The sequence below is a fragment of the Giraffa tippelskirchi genome, chromosome 3 (genome assembly GCF_054371585.1).
Source record: "Giraffa tippelskirchi isolate mGirTip1 chromosome 3, T2T-mGirTip1v1.2.pri, whole genome shotgun sequence".
NCBI classification, from domain to species: domain Eukaryota; kingdom Metazoa; phylum Chordata; class Mammalia; order Artiodactyla; family Giraffidae; genus Giraffa; species Giraffa tippelskirchi.
In genome coordinates this window covers 173267352-173289077 of record NC_137277.1, presented here as the reverse complement: position 1 = coordinate 173289077, position 21726 = coordinate 173267352, and the positions used below count along the sequence as shown (strand labels likewise).

General features: G+C 39.8%; 1 protein-coding gene across 12 annotated transcripts in view; it reads left to right on the top strand.

The window, feature by feature from the left end:
* Positions 1 to 21726, top strand: part of SPHKAP (SPHK1 interactor, AKAP domain containing) — a 176692-nt gene that overhangs the window by 66535 nt on the left and 88431 nt on the right. For 11 of the 12 annotated variants that reach the window (XR_014080694.1, XR_014080695.1, XM_081584809.1 and 8 more), the window contains one exon: positions 2392 to 2499. Coding sequence is in view for 7 of the 12 variants with exons in the window: in XM_081584809.1 (XP_081440935.1) it covers positions 2392 to 2499 (108 nt within the window). In the remaining 5 variants the exon portion in view is untranslated. Of the gene's footprint in view, positions 1 to 2391; positions 2537 to 21726 lie in introns of all 12 variants that reach the window. The other variant, XM_081584814.1, reaches the window with a different exon arrangement.

Here is a 21726-nt window from a genome sequence, read left to right as displayed (position 1 = left end):
CTTATTTGCAAAACAGAAACAGACTCACAGACTTTGAGAACAAATTTATGATTACCAAAGAGGAAAGGTTGAAGGAGGGATAAATTGGGAATTTGAGATTAACGTATGAACCCTATTATATATAAAATAGGTAACCAGCAAGGACCTACTATATAGCACAGGGAACTCTGCTCAATACTCTGTAATAACCTAAATGAGAAAAGAATTTGAAAAAGAATAGATCAATGTATATGTATAACTGAATCAGTTTGCTGTATACCTGAAACTAACACATTGTTGATAAACTATACTTCAATATAAAATAAAAATTTTAAATTAAAAAAATTGAAAATAACTTTTTCTATTTGCTAAATCATATTTTAAGGATATTTTGATGAAGTCTGATGCCGCATAGAGAGAAACAAAAATACCAAAACTTGCGCATGTGTGTTAAGTCTCTTCAATCATAACTGACTCTTTGTGACCCTGTGAACTGTAGCCCACTAGGCTCCCTGTCCATGGGATTCTCTAGGCAAGAATACTGGAGTGGGTTGCCATTTCCTTCTCCAGGGGATCTTCCCAAACCAGGGATCAAACCCGTGTCTCTTATGTCTTCTGCATTGGCAGGCGGGTTCTTTACCACTAGTGGGACCTGGGCTGCTGCTGCTAAGTCGCTTTAGTCGTGTCTGACTCTGTGCGACCCCATAGACAGCCCCAACAAAAACTTAAAGCAGCTAAAAGAAAATAACAATTCATAAGAAAAAATGCTAAGAAAATTCTAAATATGTATTTCTTTAATCTTTAAATAGCAATTAGAATTTAAATAGCCATAATTTATTACTTAAAAATAATTTTAAAATAAAAATAAACACACTACATATTAACATACATATTTTTATGGCCAATACCTATGTTTTCCAAAACAAAACAGTTTAGTGAGAAGAGTAACTTTATTTTACATTTTTAGCAAAGCTCCTTAATATCTAACTTAAAAGAACTCATCTGGACTTTACTATTTGCTTCTGCATTTAGCCTATTACACTATCACACCTTGTGTGGACCCTGGAGAACTCCACTGAGTACTCAGGAGACAATTCAGTTGAAAAGAGAAAATAAAGATAATATTATTATAAAAATAATTTGACCACTGGACTCCCTGAAAGGCTCCAGGGACCTCTATAGGTCCCAACTCACACTTTAAGAACCACAATTTTTAGATAAACTCTAAGAGACCTGAGAAGTTTCATCTCCAGCTTTCATCTACAGTGATAACTGAAGTCCATCCACACTGTCTCTTGGTATTGTTCTGGAAAAGAATGATGAAAATTTGTTATCTCTATAATAATAAACCTTGAGGGGGAAAAATATTAAAATAATGTCATGTGGCTAACACAAAAATGTTATAGAAAAATGTGTCAGAATTATATTTGGTTAACTCAGTATGCAGAGACAAAAATTAAAGTATTTTTATAGAATAAAGGAAGACAATCCTTCAGTGTGCAAATGAAATATAATTGAAGTGTCACTCTATTTTTGTGGCAGTAACCAAACTGATTAAATCTATTCTATTACTTAAGTAAAGGTGGTTGTCAAATATTGGCAGACATGTGCCCTAATAGTGTAGAGAGTACCAGGAGAGCAGTGGAAATCTTATATGAGAAAAATCTTATACAATATTTAAATTGCATTAGAACATCAGAAGCTGAATCATTTAGTTGTTTATGAGACTACATCTTGAAAATGTTTCAGTTCAGAAATACGATTTTTCTTTATTTCTTTAAAATCAAAGCCCAGAAACAAGACATTTGTAAACCATATTTGGTGTTGTTAATTTGAGTATTGAAATTCACTTTGCATTTCCGTACTGTTTCTACAAGGGAAATGGTTGTTGTAATGCACTTATTTACTCCTAATAATTTTTAAACTTAGTGTAGTACCCTAAATGCTCTAAAAGAACTGTGCCTTATTTCATAGATAGGCTCGCACAGCTGGAAAACTAAAGAATAATAATTTCATTATTGCACCAAATGGAGAAACACTACATTTCAATCAAAAGTATTCATAGAATGTAAAAGAGCTCCAACACTTAAATGAAGTGTGATCCCCATTGCCAATTGAACCATATCCCAAACAGTCATTTGACTGCAAGTTATGCAAAAGTCACAGGTACACTGAAGTTTCCAGATGTTGAATTAGATGAGAGAAGAAACAATATGTGCGTTCCTTTAAAGTGGATTCTTGGTTGACTGTTTTACACATTTTAGAGGTGCTATTATCCTGGAAGTATTTTTTTTCCTAATATCCAGATGCTCTGAAGCCAGCAAAACACTTCTAGATTCTTCAGAAAAGAGCTCTTTGTTTAAATAGAAAGTCTTGCCAGTAGCTCTGAGAAGGTTTTCTTGGTTCCCTTAGGTTCTCCGCAGTAATAGCCTGCTGGAGTCTACAGACTACTGGCTGCAGAATCAGAGAACACCCTGCCAGATTGGTTTTGTGGAAGACAAGTCTGAAAACTGTGCTTCTGTAAGTAAACACAGCGCCAGGGCTGCGGGCTGAAAAAGTGGGGAGTCGCGAACCTGTGCTCACGAGGACGTAATCATTAAATACAGCACTGGGAAAGTAACCCTTTGAAAATACGTAATTGGTTTATACAGGGGGTGACAGTAACAGGCCAAAGCTCATGATTCTTCTTCTGCTTTTCTCATTTCAACAGGCAAATTAATCTTACCAATTCTCTATCCATATTGTTTTTATTTTTAAAACTGACTGAGAAAAAGATTCAGAAATAGAATTGCATGATGAGAAACAAAAGCCCGGTCAAGAGCTCTCTTAGATTCTTTTCAATATATTTTATCACTTCTTCTAATAGGTATTTAGAAGAATATACCTAATAGGTATATACCTAATAGGTATTTTCCAACATGAAAACTGTAAAAATGTTCTACCACTCTTATATGTTATTGTCATTATTTGAAAACCTTCTCAACATAAGAAATATACAAGCATGAATTTAAATACTCTGTGCTGTATCTGAGATTTACATATAAAAAATCTCCTTTTCAAGGGAAGAGATGTTCTTATTGATAAATGTTTCTTGTGGCTTAGATTGTAAAGGCGTATTGTTGATATGAGAAATCAACACTGTGATCTCTCCTTCCTTTATGAAGTAGTCTGCTTCCTGTATGTTCTACAAAGCTATATGTTTCATTTTAACTGAAATTACCTAGCTCTTCTGGGGTCATAATTACAGAAATTGGGGGAGAATATTTCCAAAGAGGAGAGATATGTAATTCTCATGAGTAAGTTGAGAGCATCAGCTCAGAACTATTCCTGGAGGTAAGTTGCATGCCAGCATTTCTGTTCAAAGAAAAAAAAAGGAAGCTGAAAATGGGATGGAGAAGCTTTTTATATATAATGAGCAGAACCAGAACTGGCAGACAGAGAATGTACAACATTTCACACTGCAGAGTCTCATAGCCCAAGGAAAACAGAGTCCATTCAACACCCTTAATTCAATCTCTTTGTTTAGGCAAAATGATTTGATTGTGCTATTTTGGGGACTTTTTAATCCCTTGTCCAGAAAAGCAGGTGATGGCTAAAAATCTTTGGTGAAAACAGAAAGGATTAGGTGGTGAGTTATTTAACAGTGATACCTTCTTTGGAAATTCACTTCTAAGATGAAGTAGAAAATTCAGGCATTTGCTGATACTAATCTCTAATTACACAGCTATGAATTGCAAAAGGGAGAGAAATAGAGAGGAAAAGCTATCAGCATCTACACTTTAGTCAAAGGCTTCATCCAGGCAGCTCCTATATAAAGGGAGTCTGTCATTTGCAGCAGGTACCAAAGTTTAGGCACTAATAATTGCATAATAAGGGGCAAGGAGGTATTTTCTAAACTTTATATTTTGGGAATCTGTATTGAAGATCTGGAGAAGGCAATGGCAACCCACTCCAGTACTCTTGCCTGGAAAATCCCATGGACAGAGGAGCCTGGTAGGCTGCAGTCCAAGGGGTCGCGAAGGGTCGGACACGACTGAGCGACTTCACTTTCACTTTTCACTTTCATGCATTGGAGAAGGAAATGGCAACCCACTCCAGTATTCTTGCCTGGAGAATCTCACGGACGGGGGAGCCTGGTGGGCTGCCGTCTATGGGGTCGCACAGTCGGACATGACTGAAGCGACGCAGCAGCAGCATTGAAGATCTACAATTAGAAATGATAAATTTATAGCCAAAGTTTAAGATTACCATTGGATCTTAGATCTCCCTAAGTGTAAGAAAGTTCTACTCACAACCCCCCGCCCCAATCTCAAGGCATTCACATTTGGACGTAAAACTGTAGGATTTTCTTTCTTAATTCTTTGTCCCTTTACAGTTTCAGATGACATCGGTGAGTTTGAGCTAGCTGATTCATACTGTCTTTATGGTTCTTTCTGTTCTTACCCAAAGGGGAAAAATCTAAACACAAACAAAAGGCATACTGGAAGGTTTATTTTTCTGCAAGAGTTTATAATAAATGAAACTGACTCAAAAGCGTTAAAAATTGCCCATGACGCTAAACTTTAAAGAAATTTCAGAATCCCTATGAAAAATAAACCCTAATCTCTTAAAAAGTACTTTGTAGTTTACTTTTTCTTAGTTTACAAGTCCTTTCTCTCTAAGTTGGGCATAGAAACAGAGTGGAGACCTGGACATTGCTGAAACGAAGCTATTATCCAGAGGGAAACAGAGCTGATCTACAGCAGTGGTCGGCTTTCCCCTGGTGGCTCAGCAGTTCAAAATCCACCTGCCAATGCAGGAGACACAAGAGATTCAGGTTCTATCCCTGGGTCAGGAGGGAAGATCCCCAGGAGACGAAAACAGCAACCCACTCCAGAATTTTTGCCTGAAAACTCCCCTGGAGAGAGGAGCCGGGTGGGCTACAGTCCATGGTGTCACCAAAGACTCAGACATGATTTAGTGGCTAAACAACAGCAACAAAACAGCACTGGTTGCCAGGACAAGAATTTGTTGCCCAAAACAGCTATACATAAGGAAGAAGTAGCCAACATGGTCAGGGGAAAAGTACATGATTCCTCCTCCAAACAAATTCTCTTCAGTAGGATAAAAATGAAAGTGTAATTTGAAGAAACCATAATACTGTGATTTTAAATAATATCGTCATTAAAGTCTACTGCTACTGCTACTGCTACTGCTAAGTCACTTCAGTCGTGTCCGACTCTGTGCGACCCTGTAGACGGCAGCCCACCAGGCTCCACCGTCCCTAGGATTCTCCAGGCAAGAATACTGGAGTGGGTTGCCATTTCCTTCTCCAGTGCACGAAAGGGAAAAGTGAAAGTGAAGTCGCTCAGTCGTGTCCGACCCTTAGCGAACCCATGGACTGCAGCCTACCAGGCTCCTCCGTCCATGGGATTTTCCAGGCAAGAGTACTGGAGTGGGTTGCCATTTCCTTCTCCAATTAAAGTCTAGTTTAAGAAATTAGTCTAAAGAGATCATCCTGAATCTACATCTATTAACAAATAATCACAATGAATTCTGAGGACCCTAGAGCAAAGTTGCCCCATATTTTGTTACTTTGTTCTCTGTTCTAACTCTGGGGGATCCTCTGCTGTGTTAATTGTTGCTTCTTTAACTCATTTCTTTCAGATCAATCTTTGTATACAGCTGTTTCACATCCAGTTTTGATTGGCTTGTTATCCATCATGCTGAACTCTAAGTATCTGGATTTGCAGTTTCTCAGAACTAAGTGCCTCAGAGTACCAATATTTTCTGAAGACAAGATGTTCATTTAAAATTTTTATTGAGGGACAGTCTCAGGCATGGAAACCCTTCAGAGTGTTATGGGCATGGGTCAGTAGAGATGTTTGTTCTCAAGCATCAGACGAGCTTCAAAAATCAGATTTGATCATTATCTCAGTAAAGAACTGCTTTCACTTCACAGCTAAAATGATGTGTCTTAGTGAGCTGTCTGAAGCTATCAGAAATACGATAGGTGCTCTATCATGATCTCTATGGGAAAAGAATCTAAAAAAGAGTGGATACATGTTTATGTATAACTGATTCACATTGCCTTACAGCAGAAACTAACACAACATTTTCAGTCAACTATGTTCCAATTAAAAATCAAAAATATAATAATAAAATTAAGAAAGAAATATGATAGACAAGCCAAACTTGAGAGAAATCCGACTCAGAAGCCCTTTGAAAGTCACTCTTAATATTTTTTTCCCAAAGATATTAAATATGAAAACTGTGGTTTTGCTTTTGTAAATAGACTTGGCTTCCCAGATGGTTCAGTGGGTTCAGAATCTGGCTGTAATGCAGGAGACACAGGAGACGTGGATTTGATCCCTGGTTGGGAAGATCCTCTGCAGGAGGGAATGGCAACCCATTCCAGTATTCTTGCATGGAGAATCCCATGGACAGAGGAGCCTGGTGGGCTACAGTCCGTAGGATCACAAAGAGTCTGACATGACTGAACGACTGAGCCCAGAGCACAATCAAACTACATTATGTTTTTTTGTTTCTGATTTGTCATTCTGAGGGATAAAAGTATATATCAGCCTTGGAGATTTTTTTAATCTAATTATTTAAAAAAGGAATGTGGTGTAGAATAATACCATTGGAAGCCAATATCTAAATCCAGAAGCTGAGGCATTATCTTAGTAGAAGTCCATAACTTGAGTGGTGGGATGTGGACGTTTTAGGAAGCTTGACATTTTTAAATTAAAAACTAATGTAGTTACTTTTTAACCCCCTGTTTCTTTCAGTTCAGTTCAGTTGCTCAGTTGCGTTTGACTCTTTTGGACCCCATGGACTGCAGCATGCCAGGCTTCCATTATCCATCACCAACTCCCGGAGCTTGCTCAAACTCATGTCCGTTGAGTCATGATGACATCCAACCATCTCATCCTCTTTTGTCCCCTTCTCCTCCTACCTTCAGTCTTTCCCAGCATCAGGGTCTTTTCCAAAGAGTCAGTTCCTCACATCAGGTGGCCAATGTATTGGAGCTTCAGCATCAGTCCTTCCAATGAATATTCAGGACTGATTTCTTTAAGGATTGAATGGTTTGATCTTCTTGCTGTCCAAGGGACTCTCAAGAGTCTTCTCCAACACCACAGTTCAAAAGCATCAATTCTTTGGCACACAGCATTCTTTATAGTCCAACTCAACATCCATATGTGACTACTGGAAAAAACATAGCTTTGACTAGACAGACATTTGTTGGCAAAGTAGTGTGTCTCTGCTTTTTAATATGCTGTCTAGATTGGTCATAGCTTTTCTTCCAAGGAGCAACCATCTGTTAACTTCATGGCTTCACTCGTGAAAATCATCTGCAGTGATTTTAGAGGCCAAGAAAATAAACTCTGTCACTGTTTCCATTGTTTCCCCATCAATTTACCATGAAGTGATGGAACCAGTTGACATGATCTTCGTTTTTTGAATGTTGAAATTTAAGTCAGCTTTTCACTCTCCACTTTCACTTGCATGAAGAGGCTCTTCAGTTCCTCTTCACTTTCTGCCATAAGGGTGGTGTCATCTGCAAATCTGAGATTATTGGTATTTCTCCCAGCAATCTTGATTCCTGCTTGTGCATCATCCAGCCTGGCATTTCTCATGATGTACTCTGCATATAAGTTAAGTAAGCAGGGTGACAATATACAGCCTTGACGTACTCCTTTCCCCATTTGGACCCAGTCTGTTGTTCCATGTCCAGTTCTAACTGTTACTTCTTGACCTGCACGCAGGTTTCTCAGGAGGCAGGTCAGGTGGTCTTGTATTCCCATCTCTTTAGGAATTTTTCCACAGTGTGTCATAATCCACACAGTCAAAGGCTTTGGCGTAGTCAATAAAGCAGAAGTAGATATTTTTCTGGAACTCTCCTGCTTTTTCTATGATTCAACAGATGTTGAAAATTTGATCTCTGGACCTCTGCCTTTTCTAAATCCAGCTTGACCATCTGGAAGTTATCAGCTCACGTACTGTTGAAGGCTAGCTTGGAGAATTTTTAGCATTCTTTGCTAGCTCACATACTTTGCTAGCGTGTAAGATGAGTGCAATTGTGTGGTAGTTTGAATATTCTTTGGCATTGCCTTTTTTTGGGATTGGAATAAAAACTGACCTTTTTTCTGTCCTGTGGCTACTGCTGAGTTTTTCAACTTTGCTGGCATATTGAGTGCAGCATTTAACAGACAGCATCATCTTTTAAGACTTGAAATAGCTCAGCAGAATTCCATCACCAACACTAGCTTTGTTTATAGTTATGCTTCCTCTGGCCCACTTGACTTTGAACTCGAGAATGTCTTGCACTAGGGAAGTGATCACACCATCATGGTTATCTGGGTCATTAAGTTCTTTTTTGTATAGTTTTTCTGTGTATTCTTATGTTAGGAAATCTGGAAAACTCAGTAGTGGCCACAGGACTGGAAAAGGTCAGTTTTCATTCCAATCCCAAAGAAGGGCAATGCCAAAGAATGCTCAAACTACCGCACAATTGCACTCATCTCACATGCTAGTAAAGTAATGCTCAAAATTCTCCAAGCCAGGCTTCAGCAATACGTGAACCGTGAACTTCCAGATGTTCAAGCTGGTTTTAGAAAAGGCAGAGGAACCAGAGATCAAACTGCCAACATCCGATAGATCATCAAAAAAGCAAGAGACTTCCAGAAGAACATCTATTTCTGCTTTATTGACTATGCCAAAGCCTTTGACTGTGTGGATCACAATAAACTGTGGAAAATTCTGAAAGAGATGGGAATACCAGACCATCTGACCTGTCTCTTGAGAAACCTGTATGCAGGTCAGGAAGCAACAGTTAGAACTGGACATGAAACAACAGACTGGTTCCAAATAGGAAAAGGAGTACATCAAGGCTGTATATTGTCACCCTGCTTATTGAACTTATATGCAGGGTACATCATGAGAAATGCTGGGCTGGAAGAAACACAAGCTGGAATCAAGATTGCTGGGAGAAATATCAATAACCTCAGATATGCAGATGACACCACTCTTATGGCAGAAAGTGAAGAAGGACTAAAGAGCCTCTTGATGAAAGTGAAAGAGGAGAGTGAAAAAGTTGGCTTAAAGCCCAACGTTCAGAAAACTAAGATCATGGCATCTGGTCCCATCCCTTCATGGGAAATAGATGGGGAAACAGTGGAAACAGTGTCAGATTTTATTTTGAGGGGCTCCAAAATCACTGCAGATGGTGATTGCAGCCATGAAATTAAAAGACGCTTACTCCTTGGAAGGAAGGTTATGACCAACCTAGATAGCATATTTAAAAGCAGAGACATTACTTTGCCAACAAAGGTCCATCTAGTCAAGGCTATAGTTTTTCCAGTGGTAATGTATGGATGTGAGAGTTGGACAGTGAAGAAAGCTGAGTGCCGAAAGAATTGATGCTTTTGAATTGTGGTGTTGGAGAAGACTCTTGAGAGTCCCTTGGACTGCAAGGAGATCCAACCAGTCCATCCTAAAGGAGATCAGTCCTGGGTGTTCATTGGAAGGACTGATGTTGAAGCTGAAACTCCAATACTTTGGCCACCGCATGCGAAGAGTTGACTCATTGGAAAAGACCCTAATGCTGGGAAGGATTGGGGGCAGGAGGAGAAGGGGACAACAGAGGATGAGATGGTTGGATGGCATCACCATGGGTTTGGGCAAACTCCGGGAGTTGGTGATGCACAGGCAGGCCTGGCGTGCTGCGATTCATGGGGTCGCAAAGAGTCAGACACGACTGAGCAACTGAACCGAACTGAACTCTGTGTAATCTTGCCACCTCTTCTTAATATTTTCTGCTTCTGTTAAGTCCGTATCATTTCCGTCCTTTATTGTGCCTATCTTTGCCTGAAGTGTTCCTTTTTTATCTCTAGTTTTCTCAAAGAATTCTCTAGTCTTTCCCATTCTGTTGTTTTCTTCTATTTCTTTGTATTGATAACTGAGGATGGCTTTCTTATCTCTCCTTGCTATTCTTTGGAACTCTGCATTCAGATGGGTATAACTTTCCTTTTCTCTTTTGCCTTTAGCTTCTCTTCTTTTCTGAGCTACTTGTAGGGCCTCCTCAGACAACCATTTTGTCTGTTTGCATTTCTTTTTCATGGGGATGGTCTTGATCCCTGTCTCCTGTACAATGTCACAAACCTCCATCCATAGTTCTTCAGGCACTCCTCTGTCTATCAGATCGAATCCCTTGAATATATTTGTCACTTCCACTGTATAATCATAAGGGATTTGATTTAGGTCATACCTGAATGGTCTAGTGGTTTTCTCTACTTTCTTCAATTTAAGTCTGAATTTGGCAATAAGGAGTTCATGATCTGAGCCACAGTCCGCTCCCAGTTTTGTTTTTGCTGACTGTGTAGAGCTTCTCCATCTTTGGCTGCAAAGAATATAATCAATCTGATTTCGATATTGACCATTTGGTGATGTCCATGTATAGAGTCATCTCTTGTGTTGTTGGAAGAGAGTATTTGCTATGACCAGTGAATTATTTTGGCAAAACTCTGTTAGCCTTTGCCCTGCTTCATTTTGTACTCCCAAGGCCAAACTGCCTGTTACTACAGGTATCTCTTGACTTCCTAGTTTTGCATTCCAGTCCCCTATGATGAAAAGAACATCTTTTTTGGGTGTTAGTTCTAGAAGTTCTTGTAGGTCCTCATAGAACCATTCAACTTCAGCTTCTTCAGCATTAGTGGTTGGGGCGTAGACTTCTATTACTGTGAGATTGAATGGTTTGCCTTGGAAACCAACAGAGATCATGCTGTCATTTTTGAGACTGCACATAAGTACTGCATTTTGGACTCTTCTGTTGACTATTATGGTTACTCCATTTCTTCTAAGGGATTCTTGCCCACAGTAGCAGATATAATGGTCATTTGAGTTAAATTCACCCATTCCAGTCCATTTTAGTTCACTGATTGCTAAAATGTCGATGTTTATTCTTGCCACCTCCTGTTTGACCACTTCCAATTTACCTTGATTCATGGACCTAACATTCAGATTCCTATGCAATATTGCTCTTTACAGCATCCGACTTTGCTTCTATCACCAGTCACATCCACAACTGGGTGTTGTTTTCGCTTTGGCTCTGCCTCTTCATTCTTTCTGGAGTTATTTCTCCACTGATCTCCAGTAGCATATTGGGCATCTACTGAGCTGGGGAGTTCATCTCTCAGTGTCCTATCTTTTTGCCTTTTCATACTGTTCATGGGGTTCTCAAGGCAAAAATACTGAAGTAGTTTGCCATCCCTTCTCCAGTGGACCACGTTTTGTCAGAACTCTCCACCATGACCCATCTGTCTTGGGTGGCCCTACATCGCATGACTCATAGTTTCATTGAGTTAGACAAGGCTGTGGTCCATGTGATCAGTTTGCTTAGTTTTCTGTGATTGTGGTTTTCATTCTGTCTGCCCCTTGATGAATAACGATAAGAGACTTATCATTTTGCTCTTTACTAGAATTTAATTTCTAATTTTTCCAGAACTATCTTTTGGTTTAATGCCTCATTAAAATTGCTTGAAATTCACAGTATTTCTATTCATAGTTACAGTCAGCTCTTTCCTTACTGATCATTTTAAGACTTTTGGCTATCACCCTGCAAATAAATTATACCCTCTAGCATGCATTTTAACTGATGAATCTTGGCATTTGAAAATGTTTTGCATTTGCCTTAAATTTATGAATAAATTAATAAGATTTTCAAGCAGCCTTTAAAATTCCAGACATGATATTGTGAAACTAGGAAGATATTTGACAGCTGTTCAGTGGGTCTCTGATGTGAATGAAACCCAGGGGAAACAATGACAGAATGGTATCTTGAATGACTGCTTATTATCTTATATTATTTCTTCAAATATGTCTGTATCTACTCTTTTCTGAAACTTAGTACAAAAGTTAAGGAAGAGACAAATAGCCCACTTGATAAGTTTGTCTATGGAAAAATCTAGGTTTACATCATTAAGGAAATATAAAATGTGAAGAGATATTTACATGATCTGGTACAGATATTCAAGGAACTATTGATGTTTTTATTTTTCCCTAAAAGAATAAGCTTTGAAACTTCCTCTTTAATTCTTTAACTTTAGGCTTACAGAAAAGTTGCATGAATTCGCAGATTCCTGAAACGGTAAAATGTTACTGTATTTGTTTCACCCTCTCCTTTGTGCATGTATATGCATCTGTGTGTAAATATACATAGGTGCTTTTTTTCTAAAACTTTTGAGAATGACATGATGCCCCTTTATCCCTGCATACTTTGGTGTGAAATGTAAATATCTGAAATTCAAGTTGAACCCAGAGTTGCAGAAACCTTTGTTTAGGCGAGGAACTCAGTACCCACTGCACAATGATATTCTTTAAATATTTATTCAGCAGTGTTCAAGAAGAAGCTAAATTCTGCCTGCAAAAAGTGAAAAATCAAAGGATGATGATGGAAGACAGACAGACTGAGCAAAACAAGAGCTCTAGGCAAAACAGACAAAGCAAAGCAGTGTGAGGGCAGTAGAGCTGGACCAAGCGACCTCATCTCACCTGGGCAGTCGCTTCAGAGACATCTTAAAAATCCAAGCATCCGAGAGAAAACTTTTGTTTCTCAGTCAAATGAAAGTTTCACTGAACCTTCCCAAGCTTTCAGAAGCCAGTGAATTAGAAAGGCACTTTATTGTGAAGCATGACACAGAGGAATGGTAGAGAAAAGAGTTTCCCACCAATCAACTAGGTGGCTCTACATCTATGAAGGTCATGTGCAAGAAACCAAAACCTAGAAGAGTGATCAGTCAAACTGAGAAGAAGCTTTTGATAAATTATTTGAGGGCTGAATCTAAACTGTGTGGCCAAACAGTACTGTAGTAGTTTGGAGGTCAGATGGTAAAGAATCTGCCTGTGATGTGGGAGATCCGGATCCGATCCCTGTGTCAGGAAGATCCCCTGGAGAAGGAAATGGCAACCCACTCCAGTATTCCTGCCTGGAGAAACCCATGAACAGGGGGGTTGCAAGGAGTTGGACATGACTGAGCTACTAACACTTTCACACTTTGACTTTCAATTTGGGAGTAAGTCTTAGGCTCAGTCCATACATTTATCAGTGTCTTAGATCCTGAAACTGTTCAGGACGACATTTTTATGAGTTTACTTTGATTGAAAACTGAGTCCAAATTCTATGTCCTAAAGTGAAAGTCGCTCGGTCATATCTGACTGTTTGTGACTCCATAGACTGCAGCCCACCAGGCTCCTCCTAAGTTGTAGGTAAAATGATACATAATAAAACTTAAGATCATTGACTTCGTTTACTGCCCCAGAAATTACAATGTATGTGCTCGGATTCTCAGTCATGTCTGACTCTTTACAACTTCATGGACTGTAGCCCACCAGGCTCCTCTGTCCATGGGATTTCCTAGGAAAGAATACTGGAGTTGTTGTTCAGTCGCTCAGTCATATCCGACTCTTTACAACCCCAAGGACTACAGCCAGACTTCCCTGTCCTTCACCATCTCCCGGATCTTGCTCAGACTCATGTCCATTGAGTCATGAATGATGCCATCCAACTGTATCATCCTGTTTTGTCACCTTCTCCTCCTGCCTTCAATCTCTCCCAGCTTCAGGGTCTTTTCTAATGCATCAGCTCTTCACATCAGGTGGCCAAAGTATTGGACCTTCTGCTTCGGCATCAGTCCTCCCAATGAATATTCAGAATCAATTTCCTTTAGGATTCACTGGTTTGTTCTTGCAGTCCAAGGGACTCTCAAGAGTCTTCTCCAACACCACAGTTCAAAAGCATCAATTCTTCAGCATTCAGCTGTCTTTATGGTCCAACTCTCACATCCATACATGACTGCTGGAAAAACCCTAGATTTGACTATATGGACTTTTGTTAGAAAGTAGATTGCCATTTTATCTAAGCATTAAATAAGTGGAATGAGACTTCTAATAATTCATAATAAAAACCAAGGCTCCCAATGTAATTATTTATTTAAAATATGCTTCAAAACTGTGCATATTATGTGTTAAACAAAACACTTGAATGAACTGAATGAAAAAAAGAAGTCAAGGATAACGGCTACGATTTTGGCATTAGCTCTTAGGTGGATTTGTTACCATGATGGGGGAGACTAAGGGTTGGGAGAAGTGGTTGGAGGTAGGAGGAGCGAGATGATTCTGAGTGCCTTTTAATTATCCAGGTAGAAATGTCAACTTGGTAGTTGGATGTACAAATAGGAATTGTTGGCAAAATTAAGGAGAGAGAGAAGGGATCTGAGGGCAGAAAGTAGAGATCAGTCACACCAGGCAGACTGTGTGGATGAAGAAGGGAGCTTGTAACTGAGCTGGAGTATTCTGATAAGTGCTCATACAAGGATCTCCATCTCCCAAGGTCTCCCTGAAAGCAAAGATTATTTTTTAAGCATGTAAATCTGAATTTCAAATACACAATGAAGTGTTTTATGTATCCTGCTATTTTTGTCACTAAAAATACAGACAGATGAATAGATCTGAATGTACTTTTAAATTTGGGTGTTCAAACCGTTCTCAGTTTTTTAAAAAAATTTATTTTGACAGAAGAATACATTATTAAAATAGCTCAGAATAGCTTTGAATTTCATATTTCAAACAATTCCTGCAATTACAGCAATTTTCCTTTGAGTAGAAAGCCGATCAGTCAACAAAAACCAAGAGCAGTAAACACTGTTTCTCATTAAAATACCTTTAAGCTTCAAGGATATTTATTTCATAGTTTAGGTATCTCTTTAGCAGAATTATTTGTTTTGGTAACTTGTCTTTCTTGATCAGTTATTCCAAAATCCCAGGAAAACTAGTTAGAAGTAACAGCATTAATTATTTTTTCATAGCTTAGAGTCTAAAGGTTAAAAACAAATAAATAAGAGGAAGAAACATAGTGTGCCTGGCTAATGACCATGATAGGATGTCGGTTTTCAGTTCCAAGCCTCTGGGGTAGTATTTCCCTTTTACAATAATGACACAAGCTCACCCCTAGACATTTATTAGAAATGAGAAAGTGCTTCTAGCAGAACTGCTGCCCTTCTACCCTTGTGTATTACACTTTTTTAAGACCAGAGACAGCCCTCACTGTATATTCCAGACAGTGCCTGGCAGGTCAGCTAGTTCATAGCTTCTATGATGTTAGTGGAATTTAATTGGATTATCTGGAGGCATTCAGTGTACTTGCCAGAATCATCTGAATTAGCTGAAAAGAGTGAAGGAAAGTTTGTCCATTGCTAAGTTATGCCTTGTGGGCTTCCCAGGTGGCTCAGCGCTAAAGAGTCTGCCCGCAATGCAAGAGATGCAGGTTTGATCCCTGGGTCAGGAAGATCCCCTGGAGAAGGAAATGGCAACCCACTCCAGTATTCTTGCCTGGGAAATCCCATGGACAGAGGAGCCTGGCAGGCTATAGTCCATAGGGTCTCAAAGAGTCAGACACAGCTTGGTGACTGAAGAACAGCAACAAAGTTATGCCTCAGGTTTAATTTAAGATGACCATTAAAGAGACAGCCTAAGTCAGCAGACACGACTGACTGACTAACACTTTCACAGGTCAGCAGTATCTAAGGTGGTTTTGCTAGATACTCAGGGATGAATTCTTCCAGAAGAGAGTCTTCCACCATTGCTGAACAAATGCCTTCATTCTTAATGAAAGTATTCTTCACTATGACATTCCTAGCGTGTACACTTATATTTACATACATGATTCCCCTCCTTCCTTATAAATATTAATTCTTCAGTTCAGTTCAGTTCAGTTGCTCAGTTGTGTCTGACTATTTGCGACCCTGTGAAACGCAGCACGCCAGGCCTCCCTGTCCATCACCAACTCCCGGAGTCCACACAAACCCATGTCCATCGAGTTGGTGATACCATCCAACCATCTCATCCTCTGTTGTCCCCTTCTCCTCCTGCCCTCAATCTTTCCCAGCATCAGGGTCTTTTCCAGTGAGTCAGGTCTTCCCATCGGGTGGCCAAAGTATTGGAATTTCAGCTTCAAAATCAGTCCTTCCAATGAACACCCAGGACTGATGTCCTTGAGGATGGACTGGTTAGATCTCCTTGCAGTTCAAGGGACTCTCAAGAGTCTTCTCCAACACCACAGTTCAAAAGCATCAATTCTTTGGTGTTCAGCTTTCTTCACAATCCAACCCTCACATCCATAAATGACCACTGGAAAAACCATAGCCTTGACTAGATGGACCTTTGTTGGCAAAGTAATGTCTCTGCTTTTTAATATGCTCTCTAGGTTGGTCATAACTTTCCTTCCAAGGAGTAAGTGTCTTTTAATTTCATGGCTGTAATCACCATCTGCAGTGATTTTGGAGCCCAGAAAATTAAAGTCAGTGTTTACACTGTTTCCCTATCTATTTGCCATGAAGTGATGGGACCAGATGCCATGATCTTAATTTTCTGAATGTTGAGCTTTAAGCCAACTTTTTCACTCTCCTCTTTCACTTTCATCCAGAGGCTCTTTAGTTCTTCTTCACTTTCTGCCATAAGGGTGGTGTCATCTGCAAATCTTAGGTTATTGATATTTCTCCCAGCAATCGTGATTCCAGCTTGTGCTTCCTCCATCCCAGCATTTCTCATGATGTACTCTGCATATAAGTTAAATAAGCAGGGTGACAATATACAGCCTTGACATACTTCTTTTCCTATTTGGAACCAGTCTGTTTTGTTCTTCCAAATCCTCTTTAAAAAGCAAATATTAAAACAAGCAAAACACTTTCTTTGACCCTCTCCCTGTGAAACCACTCTCCCTATGTTCCTCCTTCTCTTGACCACCAAACTTAAAAACTAGTAAAAAGCATATTGTCTATTCTATCTGGACCACTATATGGCTATCTTACCTTTCTGCTGAAATTGTTCTTATCCACTGACGTTTTGTCACTGCTTATGTTACTCACCTTTGAGCAGAACAAACTAAACTCGTACCCCCACCCAGCTCTGAAGAGTAGCTATTTTTTTTCCCATGGCTTCATGAACATCATTCTCTCTTCTAATTATTTCCCTGCCTCTCGTATCATTTCTCCTCTGTCTTTTTCCTGGACTTCTGCTTCTGTCTTTTTCCTGGACTTCCCAGCCTAGCACTTAAATGTGGCTTTTCCCAAAGGTCTGTGCAAAAGCCCATCCTTTCTTTCTCACAGCTCTCACTGGATCATTTATCCATAACTAATGGCTTTAGCCACATCTATATACCAATGACTGCCATCTCAGGACTACAGACTTCTTTCCAAGTGCCTGTTAGATAAACTCATCTGAAAAATCTCAAAAATAACACATAGTCAACATAAATTGGGTAAATATCCAAAAATATGATTCTTCTCCCAAAATTTCTGTCGATGGTTTTGTAATCTACACATTTTTCCAGGCTGTAGTCCTTAGAATCACATTCATCTTATTTTTCTCTTATGCTTCATCTCTAATTGATTATCAAAAGCTGTTTTTATTTCTCAGTTCTGACTGTGCCTTTTTCAGCCCTACTGTCACTACCTTATTGTTTAATGCCCCACATATTTCTTCTAAATATTTAACGTGCAAAAATCTAAAGCAAACACAGAAAACAAGAGACAAAAAAACAAAGAAGACCTTAGCAATCTTGAAAGTCCACTGATATTTTGGTATCTTTCTCTCCTGAGTCCTTTGTAGCATCAAATTCCTAGACTTACTTTAAGGTTCTAGTGTTACAAATAATTGCATTGCCAGTTACCCTCCTACCACGCTGTGTCACATAATTCCTCAGGGGCCCCTTAGTCAGTTCAGTATCTAATTCAAGACCATGACTCTAGTTTTTAATTGAATTGAATATGAATTCCAAGGGAATATGGATATGATTCACCCTGTTATCCTGGGTTTTAATTTTTAATTTTTTAAAACTTCTTATTTTGTGTTGGGGTATAGTCAATTAACAATGCTATGATAGTTTCAGGTGGACAACAAAGGAACTCAGCCATACATATACATGTATCCATTCTCCCCTAAACTCCCCTCCCATCGAGGCTGCTGCATAGCATTGAGCAGAGTTCTATATGCTATACAGTAGGTCGTTATTGGTTATCTATTTTAAATGTAGCAATGTGTGCATATCCGTCCTAGTTTAAAAATAACGGGTCAAGGACGAAGCACTTTGACACTGGTACTCTCTAACATTGAAGATACAATCACAATATTCATTTGCCAGAAACTAACAGCAGCCCCATGTATGCATTCTGCATGTCTGACTCTGCAACCCCACTGAAGAGGACATGGCAACCCACTCCAGTAATTTTGCCTGGAGAATCCCCATGGACAGAAGAACCTGGCAGGCTATAGACTATAGGGTCGCAAAGAGTCGGACATGACTGAAATGATTTAGCATGCATGCACATAGCATCAACCCCAAAATAAAATAGCTTTGGTAAGCATATTTACAACACTTGCTAAACAAACAGAATTTACTAGAGTTCTTCTGTAGTGCCAAACTAAGTGACTAAACTTCTATTCGTGAAACTGCAGACCCCAAGGGCTGGAATAAATCTGAGAAGATATATTGCCCATTCCACTCACACTTCAAATGAGAAAACAAAATAGCAATGAGGAGAAGGATTGCTGAAAGCCCAGATTAAATTAGCAGCAAGGGCAGGTCTAAAGCCCAGATCCACCAGTTCCTAGCAAAAGGAATACAGCACTTTTTCAATATTCTGGTAGATCTCCTTCTACAGTAGCTATAATAATTTTATTAAAATGTAATAAGATGTACAATTTCTTTTGTAGGGTTATTTTATTTGAAGCATGAAAGATTTTTATTACTAATCCATGCTGAAGACCTTAAATTATTAAAAAGTTCCAAGATATTTAGCTTTCTGACTGTTTTTAGTAAATTTAAGATTGTCACATTTTGTATACATCAGTTCAGTTCAGTTGCTCAGTCGTGTCCGACTCTTTGTGACCCCATGAACTCCAGCACGCCAGGATTCCCTGTCCATCACCAATTCCCGGAGTTTACCCAAACTCATGCCCATCGAGTCGGTGATGCCATCCAGCCATCTCATCCTCTGTCCTCCCCTTCTCCTCCTGCCCCCAATCCTTCCCAGCATCAGGGTCTTTTCCAATGAGTCAACTCTTCTCATGAGGTGGCCAAAGTATTAGGGTTTTCAGCTTCAACATCAGTCCTTCCAATGAACACCCAGGACTGATCTCCTTCAGGATGAACTGGTTGGATCTCCTTGCAGTCCAAGGGACTCTCAAGAGTCTTCTCCAACACCACAGTTCAAAAGCATCAATTTTTCGGCGCTCAGCTTTCTTCACAGTATAATACTGTCAAATTATATCTGGGGCACATATAATTATATCATTCATAGTTATAAATACCATTAAGGTTTAGGTGGCTCAGTGGTAAAGAATCCACTTGCAATGCGGAGACACAGGTTTGATCCCTGGATAGGGAAGATCCCCTGGAGAAGGAAGTAGCAACCCACTCCAGTATTTTTGCCTGGGACAGAGTGGCCAAGTGGGCTGCAGTCCTTGGGGTCACAAAGAGTTGGACATGACTTAGCAACTAAACAACAATTAAGTTTGATATGTCTGTACCATCAACTAAAGCAACATACCCTTGGCAAACTCCAATGGCAGTGCCTACACTTAGTCCTCCAGCTGACATTTATCGAGTCTTATGATATTCAAACCACTCCACCAGAGTCTCTGAAGTATATGGAAACATGAGCAAAGATTCTCTACATTTTAAGTAGCTCAGAAAACTGGACATTTTAACTAATGCGTGCTAAGTCGCTTCAGTCATGTCCGACTCTGCCACCCTATGGACTGTAGCCTGCCAGGCTCCTCTGTCCTTGGGATTCTCCAGACAAGAATACTGGAGTGGGTTGCCGTGCCCTCCTCCAGAAGATCTTCCCAACCCAGGGATCGAATCCGTGTCTCTTAATGTCTCCTGCATTGGCAGACGGGTTCTTTACCCCTAACGCCACCTGAGAAGCCCATTTTAAATAATATGTCATAATAATTCTGGATACTGATTCCACTCCCACTCTCCTGGGCTTATTTTGTTGTCGTTTTCTCCGATTTGTTTTTTGGCTGAATTGGTTTAGCGAAGTTTATTTCCTTTTCATATTGTGAAGTCTTTGGTGTCACTCCTCAGAGATGCACAGCCTTGGGCCTGTGCACAATCACCTAGGACAACCATGATCCTAGCAGGTCTCTCTGTGTCTTTCTCTGATCTTTCTTTTAAGCTGCCTGTTTCATTTTGTAGTACATTCCTGCATGTTAGACTTCACTACTTGCCAGTTGATTATTCTATTGCTTTTAAAAATGCCTTGGAATATAAATTGCTCAGCAGACTGATGCAATTAAACTTAGGCAGGTGTAGTTTCTGTAGTTTTAAATTTTGTTCTAACCCCATCAGAGTTCTTTTTAGATACCTTTCTAATTCACTCTAAAAACTAGCTGACTATGGTGTAGCTTGTCGATCTTAATTAAGAGAAGCTATTATTTTTAAGGATGCACTCAGGCTTGAACTTCCCTAGACACTGTCTCAAATAATCTCAGTGCCTTTTGGAAAGAGCTTCTGAGTTCTCTTTTCTTATGGATTGCCTTTCTTCCTAGGCAACATCTCTTAAGTGGTCATGCAGGGCACTGGGTGTAACAGTAGCCACTGGCATTCTTGGCTTGCCTCTCTAAGTTAGAACTGCTACTTTCTACAAGACTGGAGTGCGTCTAAGCTTAGTCTGCTCATCTCACAACAGGCCAATAAATCAGAGACAAGGTGTTGAGGCAAGGAATACGGCTTGGAAAGCTGGCTGACCAAGAAGATGGCAGACTAATGTCTCAAAGTGATCATCTTATCCTTGTCTGGATGCGGACAGAGATCAGAGATACAGGGGAGGTGAGGAAACAAAGTAAAAAGGACATTCATCTTGCAAATATCTCCTAGAATGGCAAGTCTCAGGCAGGGGATGTGCTCATTTCTTTCTGCCACCTACAAGTGGAGAGGATTCTGTAAAAGCACTTTAGTTTAACAGTTAAGCAGAGGGGCAGGGTTCTCTGAAGCCATTATGTGTGATTATAATAACAAAAGCAACTAAAAGCTAGGTGAAGCAACAGTTCCAACATGGAGTCAGAATTGACTTTTCCCTGCTTCAGCCCTAGTATTCCCAGCCTGCTGTGTCTAAGTAGCACCTGGGTAGGGCCCACGTGGAAGAAAGAAGATCCCAGTTTCTCGGTTTCACTCACCAGGTATTTAGCCTCTTCACTTTGGATCTGGAGGGGATGAGTAATGCTGGCAGCTTCTGACTCTCAGTGAGATAAGATAGAGTAACCTTTGTTTGGGAGTTGAGGGGACAGGAGACCCAAATGGAGCCTCAGTCAAATTGAACTGAAGGAAGCAGAGGCAGGGGAAAGGAGAAAGTGGAGTGTGACATAAATACCACAGACTGTTTCTCTATTCCGAGTTTTAGTAGATTTTCTTGAAAATATTTCCTTTTCTCTGTGTTCTCACGACAGTTTCTAGGGAATTAAAGCATTTGCTTTTATAGTTTCCTCCCCCTCCCCGCTTTGCTTCCTTCACTGAGGAGTTGGTCCACAGAGCTCTTCATGCTGCCATCCCAGGCCTGGAAATTTCTACTATATTTATGTTACCTGCCTGATGCTTGGAGATGTTCGAGTTTGTGACCCAGGCAGGGTTTACAAATAAAGTCAGGCGTTTCTCATCACCAGTTAAAGATCTCTTTATATCCTTTAGCTTTTAGCCTTGTTAAGGGTAGA